Genomic DNA, 26,194 nt, shown 5'->3' on the forward strand with positions numbered 1-26,194 from the left:
CAGCTGCCCACCTGGCTTCACTGCTCCGTAAGATGAGGTAAAGAGCCTGGCTGTCCTGTAGCCAGGTTTGGCAGGACTGTGCAGAGCTCTGACCCCCCCCAAGATCCCATCACCCCCACAAGCTCAAGCTAAGGCAGCCCACAGCCCCACATTCATCTCCTGGCAGGGGCTGAAGAAATCCCATAGGGAAAGCACCCCCCCGAGGCCCTGTGCAGAAAAGGCAGCAGTAAGGCAACAGTGGTGGTGTTGGGAACATTTTATTGGCCACCGACATCACTTCTGTGCCGTGACCCGCGGCAGGTTGACGTAGCTCTTCATGGGCGGGATAGGTCTGATCTTGCGCCCGGCCCAGCCACTTTTGCGATGCCACAAGCCTGTGTGCGGGCGCTTGCCCAGCCAGCGGTTCCGTCCTGCCTTCCCGATCACTCGCTTGTTGTGGTCGACATTGGACACACGTCCCACTGTGGCCACGCAGGTCTCCAGCACCTAGGGGACAGGGAAGAGCTGCAGGCCCCCCTGGGAACACACGTTTGTGCCCAGGTGGTCAGGTCAGGGACAGCACGGCTCCTCTACCTGCATGTGCCTCTTCGAAGGCAGCTGCACGATGGCAGTCCCATTCACTTTCCTCAGCAGCACCCCACAAGTCCCTGCAGCAGGCAAGAGGAGAGTCGGCAGCTACCCCAGGCAGCAGGACAAAGTATCCCACCCTATGGTGAGCACATCCCTGTGCTGGGAACTCCCCAGAGCCCCTGCTGTTGCCCTTCAAGGCACACTTCTTGCTGAAGCCAGACTGTCCAGGCATCACCAGCCAGCATCGGGGCAGAGCTGCCCCTGCCTCTCAGGAGGGCTTGTTTTGCACTATAACACAGGGAGGAGAGAGGACAGCAACTCCCTGTCATTGGCCAGGCAGGGCAGTGTCCCCCTGCCATACTCTCCATCTGCCCTAAGCCAAAACTGGCTACTAATGGCAGGTCCCCTGCCCAGAGACACACCGGCTGCCCGGATGTACTGTGCTCCCTTCCCAGGGTGGCTCTCCAGGTTGCAGATCAGCGTGCCGACAGGCAGAGCCCCCAGCGGGTAGGCGTCCCCTTCGTTGGCTGACACTGGAAAACAGAAGCAGATGCACTGGTTGAGGAGCAGCTGACAAGCCCCTGGCAGGGCTGGGCTGTGTCCCCAGCCCCGTTGTGCACCTGCCATCCTGCCGATGTGAGAGGAGTTCTTGATGATGTCCCCTTTCTGCATGTTCTCCGTGGCAATGATCCAGCGCTTCCGATTGCCGCCGGCTACCAGGGCTATGTCTGCCGACCTGCACAGGGACCCACAGTGGGTGGGTTGGGAGGGGGCTCAGCACAAGGGGCCCGGGGCAGGGCCCTCACCCCGCACTCGCCTGCAAGGGTCGGGTCGGACGTTGATGACCTTCTCGGTGAAGGGCTGTGCCGGGGCGCCCTCCTCGTAGCGCAGCCGCTGGAAGTCGATCATTCGGTACCGCCGCTTGTGTCCCCCGCCGATGCCCCGCACACGGATCCGGCCTACGGGGACAGAGGAAGCGGCTGCAGACGGGAACACCCCGGTACCGCCCCGGCGAGGCCCTGTCCGACCCCCGCCCGCCCACCTGTGTGGTCGCGCCCGCCGGTCCTCTTCACGGCCAAGGGGCGCACAGTGTACTTGACCCGGCACTTCCACATGGGGTCCCTGGTGCAGCACGGAGCGGAGCCGCTCAGCGCTCGGCAAGCGGCCGCCAGCGCTGCCGCCGGCAGCTGGGGCACCGGCCCCGGCGGGGGGGCGCGGGGCCGGGCGGCCGACAGCAGCAGCGCCCCGAAGGCACGGCACAGCCCGGCCGCCATCACTGCCGCCACTGCGCATGCGCCGCGGCGGAGCGGGGCGGCACCGGGGGAGGCCGGCGGGGCGGGGCCGGCGGCCATGTTGGATTTAAAGGGGCTGCGCGGCTGAGGGCCGGGTGCTGTCGGGCTGGGCTCTCGCCCCGCCCCGGGACTGCGACCGGGACTGAGACCGGGACTGCGACCGCCGCCGTCACCGAGACTGAGCGCCGAGCAGGTTGGGCGGGCGGGGTTGTGGCGCCCGGGACTCGGTCGTTCTCCCGGCCGCGGGCGTTGCGGTCGGTCTCCCTGAGCAGCGGGCCCGGGACACCCACTGACCGGCACGGCGGCTGCGCGGGGCCCGTGGGGAGGGGGGTCGGCCGCCTCGGAGCGGATTCGGGCCGGCCCCACACAGGAGCTCCCCGGGGCGGTGGGAGCGGAGCGGGGCATGTCCCAGGCTGGGAGCCGGCGGGCCGCGGTAACGCCGCCTTGTCGGGGTGAGCCCCGCGGACAGCGGGACCCTGGCGAGCCCTTTGCTCTGGCGGCACCGCCGGGTCCTGTTCTCCTTGGGCAGCTCTGGGCCTGTGCTCTGCCCTGCCACGCAGCGACGGCTGGCAGGGGCCGGCAGCACAGAGGGAGGCGTGTGTTTATGGCAAGGGTGGGACAGCCTGACTCATAGAAACACAGGATCAACCAGGTTGGAAGAGAGCTTTAAGCTCATCCAGTCCAACTGTGCCCCAGCACTGCCAAGGCCACCACTAACCCATGGCACTGAGGGCCTCATCTACACGGGTTGTGAACACTTACAGGGATGGTGACTCCAGCACTGCCCTGGGCAGCCTGTTCCAATGCCTGACTGCCCTTTGGGGAAGGAATTGTTCCCAATATCCAGCCTAAACCTCCCCTGGTGCAGCTTGAGGCCGTTTCCTCTTGTCCCATCCTTTGTTCCTTGGGAGCAGAGCCCAGCCCCTCCTGGCTCCATCCTCCTGTCAGGCAGTTATAGAGAGCAGTAAGGTCCCCCCGAGCCTTCTCTTCTCCAGGCTGAACTCCCCCAGCTCCCTCAGCCATTCCCCATCTCTCTTGTGCTCCAGGCTCTGCACGAGCTCCGTTGCCCTTCTCTGGCTCTGCTCCAGCACCTCAATATCTCTCATGTAGTGAGGGGCCATAGCTGAACACAGGATTTGAGGTATGGCAGTTTCCAAGGTTCTGTAGACACAGAGTGAGAGATTCACTGTTCTAAAATTAGGCTGTGTCTTCACTGCCGGGAATGGCTGTCTGTGTAAGATAAATAAGGTGTGTTTGCGCTCCTGTTATACTGCTGTGATTTTTTCTTTAACCCCACTGTAGCCATGCATACCCCTATAGCCAGCTGGGTTTGCTCTCCAGAACTAGGGAAGGGAGAACTGTAAGATGTAGTGAAGACGTGTGTTGTGAGATGAGGGAAGAGAAGACCCTATGTATTGCCATGGCTGGGTTCCCTTCTCTTCCCCATCTCTGAGAGCACCTGTGGGGAGGGTCAGGGATCCCAGTGGAGCAGTGGCTTAGGCAGATATAGGTAGCTGAGGAACCCAAAATGCTGTGGGTTGTGCTGTGAAAGTTTTGTGTTGCTGTAGTGCTGTGGTTATAGCAACAATTCGCTGACTACATTGGATGCTGCAATGCTGCGGCATCTGTGCTCTCTGTGCAAAGCATCTAGAGGTAGAACAGATGCTTCCAGGCAGGGCTGGCCCAGCTCTGCACCCTGCAGTGCTAGCACTGGGATTTTGTTCTGGATCTGCCTGCTTCTGCGGGCACAGCAATAGCGGTCACATAGCTTGGCTTGAGCTTGGGATGGGGTCAGCAGTGGGGACACGGCTGAAGGTGATCCCAAGCAGGATGTAAAACCTGAGTGCTGGATGGTGCAGAGATAGCCGATGCAGGGTAGGGGTGACTGTGGGTCTGATGGTGGGGTAATGCTCCTTGGGCAGCATGCAGCAGCAGCTCAGAGACTGCCCCATTCCTTGTGGGTCTCTGAGGAGGGAGCCCCGGGCTTGGCGTGCGTGATGCTTTCTGCTGCCAGAAGAGCATCCCACCATCGTGTTTCTAGAGCCTGGATCTCCTCCTCCCCCTTCCCCCCCCGCCCGCTGCAGTGTGGTTGGCTGCCGAGCGCCTGGTGCCTGCGCCTCTGCTAGAGCCGGAGTGCAGCGCGGTGCAAGCCGCGCATCGCCGCAGCGCCGGGGCCTGCGGGAGTGCCAGCGCTGGACAAGCTGCTGCAGGCAGGCAGGTACTGCTCCTCGGTGGGGTGGGGAGGGCAGGATTCCCGTCCGGTGACTGAGGCAGCAGGCAGGGTGCCCAGCCGGCCTGTAACAAAGGACCGCTTTGATGGGCCGTTTCTGGTAGGGCTGATGAAAACTTTTCTCTCCTTGGGAGCCTTACAGTTAGCTGGGTGGGCACAGGGTTTCTCTGTGGTGATACTGAGGAGGGATGGGGGGTTTCTCCGGCTTGCTTGTTCCAAGGATAAGCAGCGGGCGTGCCTCCTGCTGCCAGACAAAGCCCGAGAAGCGATGACGGAGGCAGCTCCTGGCGTGCATCAATGGCTCTCAAACTTCCCAAACCTTGTTTCCCCCCAAACCTTCCTCCCGTTAATAAACTGCTTACTAAGCTGCTTGCAGTGGAGCTGCACCCTACTGAAGGTGGGAGCAGGGGGAAGCAATTGCAAGTGAGCTGCTGGGAGGGAGAAGATGCGGCTGGGAGGAGGTGTTTGGGGGATGGTGCTGCAGCAGAACGCTGTGGCCAGGCAGCCGGGTGAACGTGCACAATGGTGGGAGGCAGCAGAGCATTACCAGCAGCCGCAGGCTCCCCTGCGTCCTGCAGGGCTGGCATCTGATGTGCTCCTGCAGTGCCTCACCGAGGTCTCCTCTACTGCCCTTGGTCTCCAGTGCCACCTTGGAGACGTGGAGAGCCTCTGTGTGAGGGGAGGCAGGGTGGTTTTCAGTGTGCATCGGGTCAAAGATCTGGGCAGCTCAGACAGAGGGTAAATAAACATGGCTGAGCACTGCTGTAATTGGCAGAAGGTGCAGGAAGTGCATGCTCGCTCATCTGCTTTCTTGGAGGCATGTCCAGGTGGGAACAGCATTAACCCCAAATATCAAAATGGCTCTTGGGACACAAAGGGCATATGGTGAGATTTTGCCCTTGGCTGAATTGCTGAATAAGGGCTTGATTTGCTAGGGAAGAAGCATTTATCTCCTCAAAGAATGCCAGTTGTTTGGGGCAGCCAGAGGTAAAACAGATGCTTTGCTTGTTGTGTGGGTAGAGCTTTATGGAATTGGCTGCCTTGTTATGGTTTACAAGTCCTGTTTGCTTCTGGCAATAGTAGCTCAGCCCCGCAGTCAGCTGCTGCCCCAGGTGTACCATGGAGGGGGTGCAGGAACTCCAGAGCCCTTCAGGGTACACTGCAGCTCCAGCGCCTTTGCTGGTCCCAGCTGCATCCTGACCATCTCCTGTGCTTGTGAGGCACATCCAGCGCACAGCCCTGGCATTAGACAGATGCCTGCAAAGGCATGGGCTCCTGGGATTTATTCTGCCTGCTTTAATACTGCCTCATGCTGTGAGGGCAAGGTAATGGCTCTCCCTCTGTCTTGCATAGAGAGAGACTCCCAATCAGATCCTGAAGCTAGGAAGAGATGCTTGTCCTGGCTTCATTCCAGCTGCTTAGCTCTTGTCTCCGCTAGCCTGGAAACAGCTTTTAATGCTGTTCCACTGTAGTCCGAGGCACAGAGGATGCTTATGTCTGCAGCAGCTCACCAAATCCATTCTGCAGGAGTTTAAAAACAAGGTCTTATCAGCTGATCTGGAGGTGCTAGCATGAGCTTGTTGGTGGGGGTGGCGAACGCTGTTGTTCTGGTTGCAATGGCTTGCTAAGAGGTTTTCCTGGTTCCCTGGCCAGATGGGGTTGTGGACAGCATGAACTGCAGTAAGGAACAAAATGGATTTCTGCTGATGGCATGTGTTGGTGCTGGTTTGGTTTCTTTTTTGTTTGTTGTGGGTGTTTTAACCCTTGTTGCTTCCAATATCTGCATTCTTTAACCACTAATGAATTGGAGGAGTTAGACCTTTTCTGGTCTTGGATGCAATGTGTGATCTGATAGAAAGCCAGACAGTGTCTTCTGTCTTCTTCAGGACACATGTTTATTGGAATTGGATCATGCTTTGGTGATACATGAATTGCTTGCTCTGGTCAATGGGAACAAATCCTAATAGCTTTTGACTGGTCATTTCCATGTGTGGGCTGGAAAGTGGGAAGGGGATGGGAAGCTCCCAGCTCCTTTCTATAGTGATACAAAACTGAGCTGCTGTGGCCAAGTGCCCATACATCTAGCTTACCACCAGGTAATGCTATGGTAGGTTTTCAGTTTGAAACCGAAGGTGGTGGGGAGCTGAAGCTTCTGGGACAGAGGAGTCTTCAGTGCTGAAGGGAAAGCATGAAGGGAGCCTCTGATCTGCTTGTGGGAAAGCTGCAAATCCAGTTCCATAGTCCTGGTTCAAAGTCCCAGGGTTCCTGCAGCGTGCTGGTTAGCACAGCCATTCCCAACACAGGCCTTCCAGTGTCTTAGGAAAGCTGCTGTAGCTTCACACTCGGCTAGAGCTGGTATGTGTCAGCTGCTGCTGAAAGGAGCAGTCCTGGCCTCGAGCCCTGTCCAGGGGATGGGGAGGGCTGTGCTCTTTCCAACAGCACAGTCAACTTGTACTGAGTTACATAGGGATCCAAAGCCTGGTGAAGTCTTTCTGGGCTTGGGCATAGGCTTTAAAATCACATGAAGAGGGTGTCCTGATGCAGAGTCCTGCTTCTTGGGCATGGGAGAACGCAACTGAAACAGCTCCTTGCCTCCAGCTCCTGCTCTGCTGCTGAAGGTGGATTCCATTGCCTCTCTTGCTCTGGGACAAGAGGGACCCTGTCCCCATGGGACCCTGCGTGTAAGGAGGCATGTGCTGCATTCCCTTCCTCTGAGCCATGGGTCAGTTTCTAGTGCTGTGGTGCCTGGTCCCTGTGTCCTGAAGTGGTGTTCAGCAAAGGCAAATGGAGTTTATCTAAGGAATTTAGATGAGGATTTAGGGGTTTTTTAAACCATGAGGATGGTTAAGCCATGGAACAGGGGCCTGAAGGGCTTGTGGGATCTCCTTTTTGGGTGCTAGTCCTTGACTAGGCACAGATATCTGATCAGATGCCCGCTTTGAGCGAAGAAACCTCTAGGCATCCCTTCCAAGTAATACAACAGCCAGACTTTTATTGGGGAGGAAATTGCAACACAACAGTTTCTCTATGGTACTTGAAGTTATCTGTGGGTTGGTTTGACTGCAGTGCAATAAACATCCAGACTGGAGTTGGGAAAGAACTTTGGGTAGATCTGTTGGCTTGGGATTGCAGCTTAGAGAGATGCTGGCTGTGAACTCCCAGGGTGCTGACCCCTGACTGATCTCCTCTATGTGTGTTCTTAGTGGCTCTAAGGGAGTATGAGATGTACCAGCCTTTTCTGGAAGGGGTAGCAAGCAGCACATAGTGCCATTCCCGCTCTGCCTCATACGACCCTCAGCAGGCTCATATCCCAGGATGGAGGCATATACCACAATTATTCCACCTGTTACTACTTTTAGGAACCTGGCATTTGCCCTCTAATTTATGGCTTTTATCCATGTTGCAGTTCTTAACATTGCCCTGAAGCTGACTGCGCACCCACCTAGCCCTTCATCTGCTAAACCTCCTTTCTTGCCTCTAGTTCTAAAGCCTTAACTCATCTGTGTGCAGCTGCTCTTAGCTGTGAAGTTCTTGGGCACTATAAGAGCTGATTATATCTCTTGTTTTATCCATAGTGGAGCATCTCTGGAAATGCTGACTGCTGGATGTGCAGCTGAGCAGCACTGATTTACCCCTTGTCGGTGATGTGGAGTGGTGACACTGAGCATGGTAGTTCTGGCAGTGGTGTGGCAGTGTCCAAGCCTCCTGTCAGGGTCAGAATGCCCTGGCTGTGCAGTGGGAGCCTCAGAGGCTCTGCACTGCTTACTGCTGCCTGCCACAGCCTCTGCTTTTTGTCACTGGTGTCAAAATAAGGGGAAAGCCTGTGCTCATGACACAGCCTCTGGAATGGCTGCAACCTTGGCACTCTGCTTGCTCTTTACTGCTTCTATTTTACTTTTCAGCGTCCAAGGCATTAGGTATAGGTTTTGTCGCAGTATCCCTTAGGAGTGGAGGCTCAGCTGTATGCTGGTGATCTCACAGCTTTGTTGGAGGTCAGTCTTTCCAGAGCCTCTTTATTCTGTTGTTTAACGGTAATGAGTTGGCAGAGGCCCAAAGAGGGGGGGAAAGACCTCTCCCTGCTTTTATCAAGTGGTTTGCTTCACAAAGACATGACTTTGCTGTTTCTGCAAGTAGCAAAAGTATGTCTTACAACATGAAACTGGGGTAATTATTGTGAAAATAAGACTTTAAGCCTTGTGTTTCCATTTCTAAATGCTGCCATTGCAATCTGTCTCCCAAATGTGCTCCCTCATTCTTGCTGTGGGTCAGATTTGTTCTTTTCCATGGGAAGCTTTTGTTCCAGAACCCAGCTGCTTTCTGCAACCACTGTATCCTGAGATCATCCTCTACAGAAGAGTTTGCTGCTAAAGATGTGCCCATTTCTATACGGAGAGTGTGGGCAGGGTATATGTAGCTTGAAGTTATTGTCTTGAGGGTACCACTTATGCGAGTTGTGGTACCCTGTGTCTCACATACGCTTGGTCTAGGGACATGTGGGGAGACAGTGAACTGAATTTGCTGAGGCATGTGTAGACCTGAGGTCTCTCTCCTAGTATAGTTGACTTTTCTCCATCCCACAATGCTTGGGTTTTTGCCCTCTGTATTTTTCTAGCATTGGGCATCATGATCTAAGCTCTAAGATTCACTGGGACCCATTTAAGCTGGCGTCCTTGTTTCTGTTGTGGCAGCTGTTGTGGGTTTAAGATAGAAGCAGTGAAGCTTCCAGCCCTTTCCTCTTAAAGCTCTTGCATGTGGGAGCAGTTTTCAGAGGCAGAGAAGTGGGCAGCTGAAATTGCTGATGCTCAGTGATTTCCCAGTTATGCACTTGAGTACAGGAGGAGCGTTCCTGCCTGGCAGGATGTGCTAGCTGATGGATTCCCAGCTGATTGCCATTACTGCAGCACTCCTGCAAATGGGAGCAGGGTGCAGGGCTGAGATGGATGTTGCCAGAGAGCCAGGCTGTTCTAGCAGCTCCCTGTAAGTAGGGAAGACATGCCAACTGGAGCAGAAACCTGCGGTGGAGACCTGGGCTGTGGCATCTGCAGAGCCATGAGGAATGCACCAGGATAAACTAGGAACTGTGAACTCCAGCTCCTAAGGAACTTGTTGGGAAAACATTCTTTCTTCCTCTTCCTGGCTGGACCTCCCCTTGCCAAAGGCAAAGGATGGTGTGTGTCCCTCTCTGCAGGAGCCTCCAAGTGTGTTTTCTGCCTGGATAAAGGACACACAGTGCCCTTTACTGGCTGTGTGGGAGCAGTAAGAGTGCTTATGCAGCAGCCTCTGCCTGCCTGACTTTGGCATCTGTTGCCATAGAGTGTGATTCCTCTTTGGAGGGCTGGGCACAGCGTGTAGACCTGCCAGCACTGGGAAGAGCTGGAAATAAGCCTTTAGTGGGAAGAATTGTTGATTTGGAGGGATAAGTTGTCAGCTCCCACCAGTGTTTTGTTGGTATCCTTTGCTGTACGGGAGATACCAGTGTTGAAATGACTTCTCTGCAGTCATCTTGTTGTTTTCTTGCTGGTACTTGGGAAGGAACAGCTTGCATGTTGTTCCCAGGTTGCGTGCCATGTGTCCAGCCTGGATAATCCCCTGTCCTCCCTTGAATGCTGGAAGCATGTTGGTACCTAACAGAGCTGTGCTTCTAGGATGCCTCCCTAAGGAGGGAAGACCAGGGCTGTGCAGAAGCGTTTGTACAGACAGTGAGAGAAGAGGAGCCTGTGTTGGCATGTCCTGAGGATGTGGTTGGAGGGTAGGGTCTGTGCTGTGGGTCAGGGTATTTGGATTAGTTTCCTTTCTCAGTCTGAAATCTGTACAGTTTGGAAAACCAGGTTGATTGTGGGGACTGTGAAATGCTTGAAGCTTCTTTTCCTGCTGGCAGGGCTAAGGAAGGACAGGATGTCATTGTAGTGAAGGCACTGGTGGCTTAATATCCAGCTTGGTGATTTCTCAGTTATTCTGTTCACAGTGGAATGAATGAGGCTGTTTTTTCTATGGCTCTGGATCTTGTCTGACTCTGTTATCTAGGAAAGTTCAACCTCTGGTGGGTTTTTATCATTGTAATGTATTCTTCCCCATACATTTGTATTGTGCTTTTTGAAGAGGGCAGCAAGATCTCTCTGTGCACATCAGTAATGCTTCCATGACAGCTGCCAGCATGTCACAGCTGACCCAGGACACAGGATGGGTGAAGGGGCACTTGTGCTACTCAGCTGTGTGAGCCTAAGGGTAGAGCTCTTGTTATGTTGTGGGCTGCTCCGGGGGCTCTCCTTGTGTCCCAAGCATTCTTGTCATATGGTCTTCTCTACAGCAAACTGGGAAATGTCACAGTCTAGATGAGGCTTTTCAGTGTAAAACGCACAGGGTAACTGCACATGGAGCATGGCAGATACCCACAAGTGAAGAATACAGTGAAGTATGGCTCAGGATTGGTGCTGATGATCGTGAAGTGAATGTTAACTCACATTGTGACTCTGGAGTGGGTAGGGGAGTGCTTGGCTCTTGCTGAAAGGTGTGAATAGGAGCCCAGTCTTCAGGAGACATGCTGTGTCTCCTGACACTTCCTGAGGGATGGATGTGCATCAGTGGAGCAGAAACCAAAGATGAGCCGAGAGCTCAGGCCTATAAAATAACTTGAGGAGCTTCTGGAAGAGTGAGACTGAAGAAGATGAAATGGGTGGATATAATGAGATGTATGTACCTTGAGCAACTGCCCCAGCACTGTTTGGTTTTGCCATCTTCACTCTCAAGTGCTGCAGTAAGGAAGAAACTGGACCCCATATTGCTCAGTGCCCAGTGTGGGGCAGGGGTAGTGGTAGCTGAGCTGGGGCATTGCCCTGTGTCTCCTGGGGCAGAGTGCAGGGTGGGCAGGAGAGGGGCTCAGCTCTGCCCTGTGCCTGGCCAGTGTGCTCAGCAAGGCTGCTGCTGCACAGAGCTGGAGCCATGCAGAGGTGGGTCCTGCAGGAGGACAAAGACAAATCTGTTGGCTCCTGTAGGGCCAGGGCAGTTTGTAGGGCCCTGGGTGCCCACATTCAGTGCCTCCTGACAGCTCCAGGCAGTGTGGAGGTGCTGCCTGCACAGGGCATGGCAGCGGCTGCCTTCAGCCCTTGTGGTGACCCACAGCGTGCTGCTGCTGCTCATGTCTCCTGCCCTCTGGCCTGTCTTTCCTTGGCCACTGGGTTTCACCCTGCAGGGATCTCACAGCCACACTGACCTTGTGGGTTGTAGCCCTTGGTGTCCCTGTGCAAAGGCAGTAGCTTGGTGCTCTCCCGTTGTATATCTGGGGGCACAGGACAGGGAAGGAGTACAGAGTCCTTATGGCATCTTGATGAGCCCGTGGCCTGGCAGCAGGGAAAGCTGGAAAAGCTGTTAGTGTTTCAAGCTGACACCCACACGGAGGTTACATTCGTGTGACTGTAGCTGTTGATGCGTGTAATCTTTGTCACCAGGGGTGATTCAGTTCATATTGGTGGTGTCCCTGTCCCTTTTTGCCACAATGGCCATCCTGTGCCAAGGCAGGGAAGGTTTTATTTGGCCAATAAGGTGCCTCCCTGTCTGAGATGCTCTTCCAGGAGATTTTGCACTGAGGCACCAGAAAGCTTTGAGCTGACATCCCTCCACTCTCTGTTCCCTTTCCTCTTCAGTCAGAAGAGGTGTTGAGCTCCTTGCATCGTGGTCTGTGGGCAGGAGGTGCACACATTGCAACCCCAGCTGCCAACTACAAATCTATGCTCTTAAATGGAAGCTAAATCAGCTTTCCTTGCTGCTGGGAGTGTGGGGGTGTGGGAGGTCAGCACTGATTCCAGCCTTTTGTCTCCTGTCCACGTGTGCCACCTGCACTGGTTGCAGCACTTCATGCCACAGAAGTGGAGACACATGCCCTGACAGCTGCCAAAGGCACAGGGGAAGGGCTTAGAGCAGAGGAGCAGTTGAATGCTGTCTCTGGCTGCTTGAAGGAGGCTGTGACACTTGTGCCTGGTTGTGGCTCTCTGAAGCAGCACTGAGACGCTCAGGTTTTGTCTCTCTCCTTGCAGGGCTGCAGAAGCAGGACTATGTCCACCATGGTGTACCCTAGGGAGGAGAAACTGGACAAGTTGAGCCAAGAAGAGATAATTTCCAACACCAAGCTAGTGATGCAGGGGCTGGAGGCACTCAAGAATGAGCACAACTCCATCCTGCACAGCTTGCTGGAAACCATAAAGTGCCTGAAGAAAGATGAAGAAGCCAATCTCGTGCATGAAAAATCCAACCTGCTCCGCAAGTCAGTGGAGATGATCGAGTTGGGGCTTGGAGAAGCTCAGGTGAGAGCAGTGTTACCCAGCACTGACAGGGGAAGGCAGACGTGGCCACTGCCTGTAAGCTGCAGAGGCAGCAATGGGCTGAATGTGACCCTGAGGGTGGGCCCTGAGTGTGTGTATGAGGGAGATACCAGATTGTGGTAGCTACTGACTGTAACTCTTGACAAGGTGATGATGGCATTGTCCAACCATCTGAACGCTGTGGAGTCAGAGAAGCAGAAGCTGCGTGCTCAGGTCCGGAGGCTGTGCCAGGAGAACCAGTGGCTGCGTGATGAGCTTGCCAACACCCAGCAGAAGCTGCAGCGCAGTGAGCAAACCGTGGCTCAGCTGGAGGAGGAGAAGAAACACCTTGAGTTCATGAACCAGCTGAAGAAGTATGATGAGGATGTCTCACCTTCGGTATGCCCCAGTCCTGTTGAGCAGCACCTTTGAGGGTGGGGGAGGCTGGACCATTGGATTACCTAAGTGTGATAGCATCACCCTGGATTTTGCCCCTTCCTAGCTGCTGTGCATAGCAATACCTATAATTAAAGGGAGCTTCCAGAGATTCTGCCCTATAACTAAGAGTGTCTGGAAGAACATGGAGTGGCATGCCAGGATGTGCTGCGGCAAATTTGGTGTGTGTGTGTGTAAGATGGTGGCAGAGATAACAGGGGAAACTGAGGGTGCTGGTGGGCTGCAGCAGGGAGGAGAGTTTGGCAGCTAATTCAGCCCATGCTGCTGTCTTCTCTGAGAGCACACAATACTATGATTCCATCCTCAGGAGGAGAAGGAGGGTGACTCTGCCAAGGACTCTCTGGATGATCTGTTCCCGAATGAGGAGGAGGAGCATGGTCCTGGATGTAAGTGTTTGCTTGTGCATGGTTGCTGCTGTCTCTGTTCAAGCCTGCTGTACAAACTGTGCCCGTGTGTTCTTCTGTGCCTGCAGTGCCCCACCAGCACAGTAGTGCAGTGGCAGCTGCCCAGCAGGGAGGCTATGAGATCCCTGCACGCCTGCGCACGCTCCACAACCTTGTCATCCAGTACGCCTCACAGGGACGCTATGAGGTGGCTGTGCCGCTCTGCAAGCAGGCACTGGAGGACCTGGAGAAGACATCGGGCCACGATCACCCTGATGTGGCCACCATGCTCAACATCCTGGCACTAGTGTACAGGTGAGCATGCTGGGGAGAGGAGGACTGGGCCAGGAGAGCCTTCTGTCTCTCCCATTTACCAAGACAGCACATGATGGTGATAGGGAGCTTCCCCTGCTTCCAGTGATTTGCCTTTCAAAAGGTTTTGGCACAGATGGGATATTTGTACCACCAGACTCCCTAGTATAACTAGGGACTAGCAGGGAGGAATGGAGAAATGAAAGGGCTGTGGGGGCTGGATCTGTGTGGAAGGACTGTTGCAAGCACAACTGCTAACAATGGGCTGTGGTGCCCAGATCCTGAATAAATTGCTTGACTTTACACTGCAGGGATCAAAACAAATACAAAGAGGCAGCACATCTCTTGAATGATGCACTCTCCATCCGTGAGAAGACTCTGGGCAAAGACCACCCAGCGGTGAGTGTCTTCAGTCAATTCTGTTGCTTTGTGGGCACTGCTGGATTCTGCTCTGTTTCATGGAGAAGCTTATGTCCCTGCAGGTGGCAGCAACTTTGAACAACCTGGCTGTTCTGTATGGCAAGAGAGGGAAGTACAAAGAAGCAGAGCCACTGTGTAAGCGGGCCCTGGAGATACGTGAGAAGGTAGGTACTGGTCTCCCACGCTCTCCTTCCTTTCTTCCAGCTCTCCCTGAGGGCTCTCCCCCATTACCTCACTGCACTTTGGAGATCTAGGACCTGACTAGTCTCTTCATCTGCTGACTTTGCCATCACCTTTCCTGTCTTTCCAGTGTTTGCAGCCTTAGAGAGGCCTGCCAGGAGGTGGAAGCTGGGATTTCTCCTCTTTACCTCCTTAGTCCTTGGCTCCTGTCTGACATAAGCATGTCATGGAAGACACTACGGTGTCTGTTAGCTCTAGGAGTCCACTACAGTCTTTGAATGCTGACTTCTTATGGCTTCTCTTCCTTTCTTTGCCCAGGTCCTGGGTAAAGACCATCCTGATGTAGCCAAGCAACTGAACAATCTAGCCCTGCTGTGCCAGAACCAGGGCAAGTATGATGAGGTGGAGTACTATTACTGCAGGGCTCTGGAGATCTATGAGAGCTGCCTGGGTCCTGATGACCCCAATGTGGCCAAGACCAAGAACAACCTGGTAAGACCCTTGGGAGAGGCTGTGTTGGGATGGGGAGTGTTGCCGTGGGGAAGGTGAACATGGCCTGGTGCTTGGAAGATACAGAGAGAGAGCTGCAAGAGGGGGCAGAGTTAAGCTGTGTTGCCCAGTGGGGCTGGAGCTGTTTTCTTGGTTGCAGGCCTCCTGTTACCTGAAGCAAGGCAAATACAAAGATGCGGAGGTGCTGTATAAGGAGATCCTCACCCGTGCTCACGTGAAGGAGTTTGGCTCTGTGGATGGTTTGTACAGCAGAAACTCTTGGGGCTGGGGAAGGGTGAGCAGTTGGGGCTCCTGGCTCTCAGCCTAGGCTTGGTTGGGTCTGGCATTCTCCTGGCAGAGGGATGGGATGCTTTGCAGGGCCTCTGCTTTGGGCAGCCCTTGGGACACTGCTATTCTAGTGTGTTATGCTGCTCTTTATCCCTGTGGGAGGACTAGTTTGTTCCGTTCCCTGTCCTGCCCTTGTGATACTGATTGCCTTTCTTGGGGCTTGGGGGATCTGAAAGCCTTGTCACTTCTCTCTCGTGAGCTGCTCGCTCTGTGAACAAAGTGCTTGGCTGTGTAGGAGGCAGAGCCACATTGGAAGTGGCAGAGGACCAGGGTGAGCAGAGCTGTCTTGCATTCTTCCCCACACAGATGAACACAAACCAATCTGGATGCACGCAGAGGAGAGAGAGGAGATGAGCAAGGTGAGTGATGCTGTTGCCAGCAGCAAAAATCCTGGGAGGGGAAGGAGACACAGGGGTTTAGGTCCTCTTATTACAGCCACAGCCTCCTTCCTGTAGTCTGAAGAGCTGCCATGGCCACTGATGAAAGCCAGGAGGAGCCTGAAGAGTGGAGAGAGAGCATGGCTGCTCCTTGGGGTAGCAGGGAGGGAAGGCCCATTGGAGTGCTTGATACTTTTCCTTGGGCAGGGGGTTGTTCAGCCTCTCATACCATGGCTGCATGCTCTCTCTTTTTGCTTCAGTGATCCCTCTGGGGCAAGCAGGTGATGGAAGATGGCAGAGGGTTGTGCTGCAGAGCCTTGGCACTCAGTTCCAAATTGCTGCTAGTACCCAGAGCACAACCTACTTCTGAAGCAGCAGCCCTAAGGCTGCCTGGGGAAAAGCGGAGGTCAAGAAGAAACTGCTGCCGTCAACTTGCTTAGAAAACAGAGCCAAACCTCCAAGACAGGTCTTTGCACAGAGTGGGCCCTGTCTGTTCTGTGTCCTAGCTCGTGGCTGAAAAAGGATAGGCATAGGTTGTGCTTGCCTTGGACTAAGCTGAGAGACAAAGGCACTTACTCCTGTTGTTCAGGCCCTGCTCTGTGCTCAGCTGGTAATGCGGCAGAGGCCTCTCTCTGCATTTCCCAAGCCTGAAAACTTGCCTGCTTTTTGGCAGGTGGGTGAAGCAGCAGAATGAAGAGCTCTGTTATAGTCATCTAGCTGCAGGGGGAGCAGACACTGTCTTTCCTTTGCCCTCAGAGCAGGCCCCATCCCTGTGTGGGCTCAGACAAGCAGGCTCCAGGCTTGGCTTAGTAACTTACCAGTCCCATCCTGCGAGTACTTAAGAGCAGGGCTCTAGTAGCTGCCTCCCAGCAGCATGATGTCTTTCCATTGAACCTCTGTGCAGTCCCCAGTGCAGGGCAGTGCTCAGCTCCACCTTGCACTGCTCCCGTTCCTGCCCTGTAAAGGCTCTGCTGTAAAGAAGTCACTTACTGCCGCATCCTGCACAGGTGAAATCAGAGTTGGCACAGAGACCAGGCTTCCCTTCCTTCCCCCTCTGGGACTGACTCACTCCTGATGGGATCTTTGGAGAATTAAGGTCAAAAGTGTGGGGCTGTGCTCCAGATAACATGGGCTTTGCTACAGGGCAAGTGAACAGGCTCACGAACCCACAGTTGGACTGAGATTTGGTTTACAGCCTCGGGCAAGGGCTGAGCTGCTTTGTCTATCCCTAGTTCAACTGTGCCCATGCCCTGTGGCACAACACAGTTGGCATGGCCTTCCTGGCCAGGCAGCAGTGACCACAGACCTATTTGTCCTGCTGGCCCAGGGGCTGGGGCTGCTGTGCTCTGCTTTGTGCTGTGATTCTGCATCTGCTATTAAAAAATCATCAAACCCCTCTTGCAGAGCTTCACTTCTTTTCTTCCCCGGGGGCTCAGCCACCCTCTTGGTGCTGAACAGCCTCTGCAGCTTCAGAGCTGAGTCCTGAGCTCTCCTGTCCCTGGGGCATGCCCAGGCTGTGTAGGCTCTGGTGCAAGGAAACCTACATGTGCCTGTGGCTCGGGGAGACTCCCCCATGTGGGGTAAAGATCTAAGAAGCATGTGGGACTGAGTGAGAAGAATAGTCCCTGTGAAGACCATTCCCTTGCCAGAGGGAATCTCCTAATGTGAAACCAGTGCTCACCACACACCAGGGTGCACAGGAGCCCTGCAATTCCTGCCTGCAGCTGCCATGGTGGCTACTGGCCCAGGGCAGTGCTGGCTGGCAGCTAGCATCCTGCAGAGTAGGTTGTCCTTGTGGATTTTCTGCCTTGACCATTGCGCTCTGCCCCATCTCCTGTTGCTCTGTCCAGCAGCCTCTGTGTTCCTGGCTGTGGTAGAGCCAGCCAGCTTTGGGGTGCAATGACTGGGCATGGAGAGGAGATAACAGCTCATAGGCAGAGCTGCTGGGGGTGGGGGCCTGACCTTGGATGTGGCTGGCTGATTCCCGTGCTAGCTGTGTCTGAGGGCAGCGTTAGTGCCCTTGTTGCCTGGCACATACAGGGATTTGTTTTGTTGGTTGGGGTGGCTTCTTTTTGGTCTCTCTTTTGTATGATGGGTAGAATGTTATGTCCTTCAGAGCATTGTGAGGATAGGCTGTGTTGTCCCTGCTGCCTTTGGTACTATGGAAGGGGAAAGAACATGGGATTACGCTCCTGGCTGGGGTGGGGACATCACTTCTATATGTGCCCCAAATCTGTTGCAGCAAATGGGCTTTCAGCTTTCCCTCCAGGAACCTGCTGGGCTTCATCACTGCCTTTGCATGCTGTGTTTCCAAAGGCTGTGCTGGTGTGGAGGTGCAGCCAAGGATCTGACCCTGGCAAAGGCTAGAGAAGGCAGTAGGCATGGGGCTAACAGCTCTCCTCTCTCCTCACCCCGTAGAGCAAGCACAGAGACAGCGCTCCCTATGCTGAGTACGGCGGCTGGTACAAGGCCTGTAAGGTCAGCAGGTAAGAGGTGGCTCGTGGGCAGCTGTGGGCTCTGCAGAGAGCAGGACTCCCGCTCACCTTCCACCCCTGCAGCCCGACGGTGAACACCACACTGAGGAACCTGGGTGCTCTGTACCGGCGCCAGGGCAAGCTGGAGGCAGCCGAGACCTTGGAGGAGTGTGCGGTTCGCTCCCGGCGGCAGGTAACCCTGCAGGGATGCTGTGGGGCAGGGAGCACTGCGGGATGTGGCACATGCCTGTGGCTTGGGTGTGCTGCCAGGGCCTCTTGCAGCCTCTGACACCCTTGGTTTGTGCTCCCACAACACCAGAGCATCTTAGTGGTTAACCCTGGGGGTGCATTTGTGCATGTGTGGGGCTGTGCAGTATGCACATGGATGGAGCAGGCTGTCAGTGTGTGTCCATGTTGGGAGGAAGCTCTGGCTCTTTGAGTGCAGAAGCGCTGCAGCCAGGTTAGTGCAGAGAACTGGGCTTTCTCAGCTACCGAGGAGGTCTGTTTCCAATGGGATGTTGTCTTCCCTCTTTTTTCCCCAGGGCAACACGGTAAGGATTTCTTAGAGTAGCTCTTACCCGAAACTGCTCCCAGTCCTCAAATAATAAAGCAGGAGCTATAAACAAAGACTGAAGAACAACAGAAGCCTTTACAAAGGTGAAGGGAAAACTGTTGGCTTTGGGATAGCAAAACCTTTTCCCCCATAACAGTTATGGTTTGATGAGACTTGCTGAGCTGGGAACTGTGACAGGGTCTAAGTGCTGGGTGGCACTTGGCTCCATTCTGCTTATGCTGGAGAGTTTTGGCTATGAGGGGGCAATGCCCAAAGGAGTGGATGGGACCAAGCACAGTGATGACACAGGAGATCACTAGAGGGAAGGAACACAGAAGGGCAAAACATGGTGCTTCCTTATCCCTTTGTCCTTGCAGGGCATTGACCCAATCAACCAGACAAAGGTGGTGGAGATCCTGAAGGAGGGCGATGGCACAGAGAGACGTCGGAGCCTGGGGGGCAGCGTCAAGTATGAGAATGCCACAGACGGTAGCGAGGAAGTGAGTATGGGCGTGGAATGGAGCGGGGTAAGTACAAGACACCATCAAGAATGGCCTCAGCTGGCTGCCAGAGGGAAGGGACTGCCTGCCTCAGGGCTGTCCCCATGTGGCCTGTCGTGGCATCCTTGTCTGCCTCCATTTGTACCCTGCACACTTCCTTCCCCTCTTTCTTGGCATGAGCCAGCCAGCCTGCAAAGGTTCATGGCTGGGCCTGGCTTTTGGTGTGTCCCTTTTGGTGGATATCCTCAACTAGGGCTCCTGCTTCCAGGGGGCTGTTAGGCCCTGGCAATGCACAGCATGAGCTGGTCCTGATCTGCCCTTAATCTTAGCCTTGCAACCTTATTAACATCTCTCTCTGCTGCTCCCCTCCTGAGGCCCTGGCTGAGAGCATCGGATCCACCTCAGGCCCATAAGTCTCTGTGGGCAGTGTGGCTGTTCTGTCCTGCACTGCACTTGGGCAATGCTGAGCCTGGGGAGGGCTTTGGGGGTGTGTGCCTGGTGTGTTTGTGACTGAGTGACTGCAGGGCATGGTCATAGTCTGCAGCCAGTGTCTTTGTTGTCCACCTCTGGGTCTCACATTCTCCGTAGGCTCCAGCCAAGCAGAGGTGGTAAAAGGCAGGTCTTTGGGATGCTAGGCCAGGCTGACCAGTGGCAGCAAAAGAAGAAGTTGGTGTTAGCTGAGGCACAGACAAAGCAGCATGAACCTGTCTAGGCTTGCTCTGGGTGGCACTTTGGTCACTAGTGCTGATGAAGGGTAATAGCGGTGCAGATCTGTGATAGGTGCCTTTTGTCTTCTGCAATGAGGAGGATGGAGAAGAGGTGGAAAGTCAGCATGGTGCTAGTGGGTGCTTGGCTCAATGCTAGTCAATGCTTAAAATTCTTCCTGCAAACTTTAGCAGAGAACATAGTGTAGCTGGGTGTACCCAGGGGTGGTTGTGGCTTGGCACAGGCGACACACTGAGCACCTGGAGCCCTTTGCTCCTCCCTCACATCTGCTGTCACTAACCCTTCCCCACCTGGCTCCGCTCTATCTCCACTGCATGAGCTCCCTTTCTTCCTCCTTCCTCTTCCCTGTTGCCATGACAGCCCCTCAACATCCAAGCCTGAAGCCTGCTGGCTCTCTTGATTGTGGATTGTACCCTGGAGATGACTCAAGGGGACCTGGGGAGCAAAGCTTTGAGAGGCCCCAGCAGCCCTGCCAGATGAAGGGCTGTCTTCTGCTCCAGCTTTTGGTATCAGGAGTAAAGGGGATCATAGATTTGCAGAGGCACCAACCTTGGGCCCTTGCGCTCCCCGGCTCATAGAGGGGCTAGGCAGGCACAGAGGGAGGGCTGCAGGCTTGGGTTAGCATCAGCTGGTCCCTGTCCTGGCTGGTATGTCTCCATGGTTCCTCCTGGCTGTGGTTGGTGTGCGGTGATCACTTTGCACTAGTGATGCTCTGGGAAACCTTCCATTCTGAGCTGATCACCCCAAGGCAAGCAGGCAATGCCTGACCCAGCCAATGGGATAGTTCCTGCTCATATGACCCTTCCCCATGGCCCAGCCAGCTGTAGATAGAGGGTTTGAGGACTGGCCCAGCACCCTGGGGACACAGCTGCTGCTACATGATGCTGCACACACAGCCAGCCTCCTCTCCCAAGCCAGCAGCCCTGCTCTGGGCTGCAGCTCACCAGAAATGGAGGCTGAGGCAGCTCCCGCTGCTCCTGTCTGTCATGGCCAGTTGTTCCCTGTAGCAGTCTAGAGGCCTTGGAAGTGCTGCCTCCAGGCAGGCTCTGCTGCCATCCTTTAGCTGTCAGCTGCTGCAGGCAGAGCCATGGGAGCCCCCAGGGTGCCATCAGCCTCTGTGCTCTGCTGCCAAGGGGAGCCCTGGAGCACCCCAAGGTCTGGAGCAGCTGTGTGCTGCCCGGGTAACTGGGAGAGCCAGGATGGCGCCAGCTCAGTGGTGCCGAGGCCTTGGCAGGCACACCATGCCCATGGCCCAGGAGCAGGGACCCTTCTGAGCAGGAGGCCCAGGCTGTTCCTCCTGAAGCTAGCTGTTGAGCCAGCCTGCTGGAGCACACTGGCAGAGATGTGAGCCCCATCACTGAGCCTTACAGGGCTCCCACCCTGCCCAGACATGGCCCCATTTCTGCATGCAGCCTGGGCCCTGCTCCTCACCTGCACCTACAACCTCACGGCCTTGTAAATTGTGTCTTTCTCCTCTCTGTGCACTAGGCTTAAATGCCTCCCGAGACTCCCTCTTTCCCCTCCACCGCAATCACCTGGATGTTTGTGTTGTATCTTCCGACCTTTCCTCCACACCATCCCTCCTTCCTCGGCAAGGACTCCACGCCAGCCCCCCAACCCTCCTGGCGCGAGGGCACCGCCATGCCTGCAGAGGAGTGAGGTCCTGGCCAGCGCCAGCCCCATGGCCAGCAAGAGCAGGAAGAAGCTGCGAGGAGCTGCCTGCTCCCCTAGGCCAGGGCGATGGGCACTGTCCCCTCGCGTGCCCCCCCCAGCCTGTCCTTGCTGGGGACCAGGCCTGCAGGGGATTGTCTTCACTCCAGGCGTTCCGACTGCCATCAGTAGCCATCCTCAGCCCTCCTAGCTTGTTCCCTCCACCTCTGCAGAAGCCAGGAGAGAGGCATGAAGATGGGCAGCCCTTGTGGGACAGGGAGGCCTGGCCTTGGCAGGGCTGTCATGTGCCCAGTTGCTTTCTTCCCTGTAGGCTTAGCTGATGTTAGTGCCCTGTAGCAAACCTGCGCTGGCCACTGGTGAGCTGGGCTCTCCCTGCAGCATAGGGCAGTCCCTGTCTTGCTGTTCTCCTCCCTGCTGAGCTCTGTGATCTAGCGGCAGCGTGTGGGCCTCTGTAGGGCCACAGGAACATAGGGTGGCCTGTAGCTACTGTACATCCAGGACAAGGTGAGGGGGTGACTGCTAAGGGCCATGCATGAAGCAGAGACTTGCCAGGACAAGATGTTTGGTGGCAACCTCCTGACCTGATGCTATAGCCTAGTTCCTGATGGCATTAAGGGGTGAATCGGCTCCCCCTTGCTCCAGGGTCCCCAGGCATGGCTGCTGGGAGAGGTGAGGTGAATCTGTTCACTGTTCCATGCAGGCAGAGGAAGGGCAGGAGGAAAGCAGAGCTTTCCTGCAGGGGCCAGGCCCCATGCCTTTCTAAGTGGTTGATACGGGGAATGGGCTGGTTTGGAGCAGAGTGGTTGGGAGAAAAATGTGCAAAGAAGGATGTGAGGAAAGGAAGAGTTGGGGCTTGGAGTGTTCTGAGGATGTGGAGGCAAATGGGATGGTTTGAGGGAGGTTTCCACAGGAGGAGAAGGAGCAGGTTAATAATGGAAGGGGAGAAATTCCTGAATACAGGATCTGGCTGAGCAGGCAGGTCCCAGGCTGTGAGTTCCTGCCTGGCTGTCCCTAGCCAAGCGGGAGGAAGACTTGTAACCCTGTCCCTGCTAGGAAGACAGTGCTGACCCTGGTCATGTGTGGAGGTAGCTCAGTGTCTCTGATGGGACTCCAGACTGCACAGGGTCCGGTGCTGTCAGTCACTATGGGAAAGGGGGAAGCTTCCCAGGGTCTTGAGCCTCATCCCACCTCCTATGGGATGTGAACCCTGGCCCTCCTACCTGTGAAGGAAGCTGGGGAGCTGCAGCCAGCAGGATAGGGCCCAGAGGCCAGCGCAGGAACCCATTTATTTATTTAGCTAGCTAGTTTGTCTCATGCTGTCATTGGCAGGTTGTGATACTAAATGTGCTTGTGTCTGCCTGGGCCTGGCTTTCCGGTGGGGTGCAGAGGCCTTGGGGCATGTGCATCCTGATGCCCTGGGAGCTTGTGCTTGCTGACAGGAGTGCAGAGCCCAGGGCTGAGTGCTCCAGGCTGTGCCTCCCCTGCCTCTCTCCCAGTGCTGCTCCATGCTCTGGGGAGCAGTGAGTCCCCAGCACAGGCTGCATTCAGGCCTGTGTGTGCTTTGCCCTGTGCTGGACCCGGTGCTGTAACAACCGTACCTCTGATTAAAGGCAGACAGACCCGAACCGCTGCCCTGTGCTTCTTTCCATGCTGTGTAGGCCAGCGCCGGTCAGCCCTGGGGTGGCGGGTGCAAGTGCTGCTGGAGCCGGTGTGGGGTGCTTGGTGCCTGTGTGTCTGCAGGGGCTGTGCTGCCTGCTGGGCACCTCTGCAAGGGATGAGGGACCCAAACCCCACTGTGCCTCTCCCTAACCTCTGAACTGGGGCTGCTCCTGACCTCAGCTCTGTGTGACAGCAGTGTGTGACAGGGCTGCCCTGGAGCAGCTGAGCTTTTAGGCCTTCCCCAACCAGTGTTTCTATGAGGAGAGAGCAAGCTCCCAGTGCTGAGCTCCACATGCTGCCAACCCCTGCCCCAGTCCTCTGCCCTGTGGGCAGCAGTCAAGGTGGGAGCATGCAATGAAGAGTGGCTCAGTAGTGGAGTTGCTTCTTTGAGTGCTCTCATCCTGGTGGGTGCAGGGGGTAGAGGCTCTGCAGTAAACCAAGCCCCGTACATGTTCTGGCTTAAAAATAACCCTGCAGCAAGGGAATAGGGAGGGGAGGGAGGCTATTTTTAACCCAGCATGCACCAGCATTTGGTTCTGGTGTTGGTCTGCAGTCAGTCTGCATTGCTGCAGCTGGGGAAATGACCTGACCGCAGAGCAATACATTCTGGCTGGATACTGCTGCCCTTCTACCATGGTCCCACTCCCCTGCCCCTGCTGTGTTTCCTTCTCCATCCCTGGCTTGCATGCCCTGGCAAGAACAGTGCCTGGTATGGCAGGACCCTGGTGACTTGGTGTGTGATGGGGCAGCAAAAGACACCCCACCTCTGTCTCTGCTGATGCCATGTACCATGATGCCTGGGGCAGGAGCTGAATTCTTTTCCTTGCTCTCTGCATTCCTGGTGCTGGAGTCCCTTGCAGCAACAGCACATGGCTCCCAGTTTGGAAATCCCTCATCCTAATGAGAAAGTGAATAGGTTCAATGCATTTGGCTTATCCAAGAAGGGATGAGATGAACACTGGGAGAAAGGGTTGTTGGTAGGACAAGTCCTGTTCAGCTGTTGAAGTAGGGTCTAGGGCTGGATCAGCTTTGGGTAATTGGAGTGGGGCAGTGTTGGAAAAGCCTTCCCCAGGGCCCCATCCTGCAGGGGTTCAGGACTGGCCTAAGGCAGACAGTATGCTTACCTGCAGAGCTGCATGGACAGTCCTGATGCAACCACTCATGGCTGTCTGGGCTACAGGGCATGTGGAGCAGTACAAAGGGGCTCCTACTCATGCTTGTAAGGAGCAAAGGGCTTTTGTGATCACTTTATCTGTGGCCCTGATGTGCCAGGAGCCACTGGGATCAGGGATAGGGAGCATTGCTGTTACTGGGCCATCAGAACAAAAGTAACTACATCAGCAGTAGTGCTACAGCCTTGTGTAATGAGCATGCCTGGCCACAGGGGAAGAGCTTGATGCCATGGGCACAGCGGCATGAAGTGGTGTTATCCTGGCAGCCTGCGCTGTGTGTGCATGTGGAGCTAAATGTGGGAGACTGGGCTAGAGCCTGCAGGGGCTGAGAGTGCCTTTCTGAGTAGTGGAGAGTTTTGGGGATGTGTGGGAGGAAACAGGCTGGGAAACAAGATTTAGGTTTGGGTCTTTGGGAGAAGCAGGGAGCCGTAAAGAACCCTGCAGAGTGCCACCCTGGGGCAGCCAGTGGGGCCAGGCACAGCTGAAGCTGGGGTGTTGAGGAGAGTGGTACCTGCTTGGCAATGCAGTGTCGGTGCAGCCACATGAATGCATCCCAGATGGAGCTGCCTGAATTGCTCAGCAGGCTCAGAGTGAATCATCTTGGGGGTGTTAGAAGTGGGACAAGGCTGTGTGTGCATGTGGGTCTTGTCTGACATGAGTGAGCCTGCAGGCCTGGCATGTGGTAAAGCTATTCCATGTTTGATTCAGGGCCTGGGGGTGCCAATCCCATTTGTGCTGGTGCCTGGTGCAGGGCAGCAGCTTGGTTGGGTGTTGAGCTTGCACCAGGCAGGAGGGAGGGTCGGTCTGGAAGAACCAGGCTGTGGGGTGGGGATGTCCTTGACTTAATGGTCATCATGTCCTGTGGAGAACCAGAATGAGGGGAGCCATGTAGTGAGCAGTGAGCTTGCTCTGGGCCAGGTTAAATCCTCAGTGCAAGAGGGTGTTTGGAGCCGAGCCCAGTTCCTGGCCACTCAGCTGCAGCTTGCCAGAGCCCGGTCAGTGCCACTCAGCCATCACCCTGGCTTGTGTCTCTGTGTCCAGGATGGCAGTGGCACCCTCCAGCGCAGCAGCTCTCTGGGGAAAATCCGGGATGTGATCCGGAGGAGCAGTGAGATGTTGGTTAAGAAACTGCAGGGCAATGGTCCCTTGGAGCCCAGGAACACGAGGTAAGGACGAGGTACAGGCTGGGTGCAGAGCAGATGGGGGGGGGGGCCTGCCCCGTTTGGGGTCGGGGTCTGGCCAGGCACAGCAAGAACACGCCTGCTCTCCTCTGCTTTCTTGTAGCATGAAGCGAGCTGCATCACTAAATTACCTGCACAAGTCTAGCGATGCTTCATTTGAGGTAAGCACCCTGTGCGTGGCGGGGCTGGAGCAGGAAGGGGGGTGGCCACTGACAGAGGCAGAGGGTGGCCAAACGTCTGGTGCCCGGGGCCCCTCAGGAGGCGTTAATCCTGCAGCTGTGCTCAGCTGCTGCATGGAGCTGGAGCCTCCCTGCCTTGCCATGGGGGGCTGAGCCCACCCCCCGGACAGCTGCCGTGGCTCCACAGCGGAGGTGTTGTCTGCATGGAGCCACCTTCCTGCCGCCGAGCTCGCCTAGTGTCCCTTACTGTGGCTGGTGGGGGCGCAGTGGGGCGGGTGGGGGCTGCGGGTGCCGGTGCTCACCGGGGCTGTGTTTTGCAGGGCACCGCGGGGCTCCGTGCGGAGAGCAGAGGCCTGAGCGCCAGCAGCACGGACCTGTCCTCCCACAGCTCCCTGCTCTCCTCCAACTGAGCTTCGAGCCCGACCGCTCCCCGGCACCGCCGTCCGCACGCACGCATGCTCTGTGCGGCACCGCCGGCAGGGGGCGCGCTCGCAGGCGGCTGGGGCGGCAGCGTGGCGGGCCTGCCCCGGGCCGGCCCCGGTGGTACCGGGAGGGGTGCGCGGAGGCGGCGGCGGGGCCAGGCTGTGCGGGAGCTGATCCAATAAAACCGAGCCCACAACCGACAGACCGCGGCTCCGGCACTGCGGGGGGGGCGGTGGGAGGGGAGGGGCGTCTGGGTGACGTCACTGTGACGCAAAGGGGGCGGGGTGCTGGCGGGCGCGGGAAGG

The 26,194-nt window shown here is 55.9% G+C and overlaps 2 protein-coding genes across 6 annotated transcripts; one reads left to right on the forward strand and one right to left on the reverse strand.

Moving 5' to 3' along the window:
* Positions 1 to 241: 241 nt before the first annotated feature.
* Positions 242 to 2,267, reverse strand: MRPL2 (mitochondrial ribosomal protein L2). Its single transcript, XM_034060787.1, has 6 exons — positions 1,613 to 2,267; positions 1,388 to 1,529; positions 1,191 to 1,306; positions 993 to 1,103; positions 574 to 647; positions 242 to 486 (listed from the first exon to the last, which is right to left on the reverse strand). The coding sequence occupies exons 1-6, from the start codon at positions 2,265 to 2,267 to the stop codon at positions 274 to 276; spliced, it is 1,311 nt and encodes a 436-aa protein (XP_033916678.1). The 3' UTR covers positions 242 to 273.
* KLC4 (kinesin light chain 4) lies at positions 1,923 to 26,091 on the forward strand. Of its 5 annotated transcripts, none has more exons than XM_034060389.1 (16): positions 1,923 to 2,055; positions 12,123 to 12,389; positions 12,555 to 12,785; positions 13,150 to 13,228; positions 13,315 to 13,540; positions 13,849 to 13,936; positions 14,020 to 14,121; positions 14,456 to 14,629; positions 14,787 to 14,886; positions 15,281 to 15,333; positions 17,770 to 17,837; positions 17,910 to 18,018; positions 18,756 to 18,905; positions 25,148 to 25,272; positions 25,391 to 25,448; positions 25,787 to 26,091. In XM_034060389.1, the coding sequence occupies exons 2-16, from the start codon at positions 12,141 to 12,143 to the stop codon at positions 25,874 to 25,876; spliced, it is 1,902 nt and encodes a 633-aa protein (XP_033916280.1). In that variant the 5' UTR covers positions 1,923 to 2,055; positions 12,123 to 12,140; the 3' UTR covers positions 25,877 to 26,091. The 5 variants fall into 5 exon arrangements, with proteins under 5 accessions (XP_033916280.1, XP_033916284.1, XP_033916285.1 ...); XM_034060393.1 differs by having other exon boundaries at positions 18,756 to 18,878; XM_034060392.1 differs by lacking the exon at positions 1,923 to 2,055 and adding an exon at positions 2,981 to 3,003.
* Positions 26,092 to 26,194: the final 103 nt, after the last annotated feature.

Source organism: Melopsittacus undulatus, chromosome 3, assembly GCF_012275295.1.
Source record: "Melopsittacus undulatus isolate bMelUnd1 chromosome 3, bMelUnd1.mat.Z, whole genome shotgun sequence".
In the NCBI taxonomy this organism is placed as follows: Eukaryota; Metazoa; Chordata; class Aves; order Psittaciformes; family Psittaculidae; genus Melopsittacus; species Melopsittacus undulatus.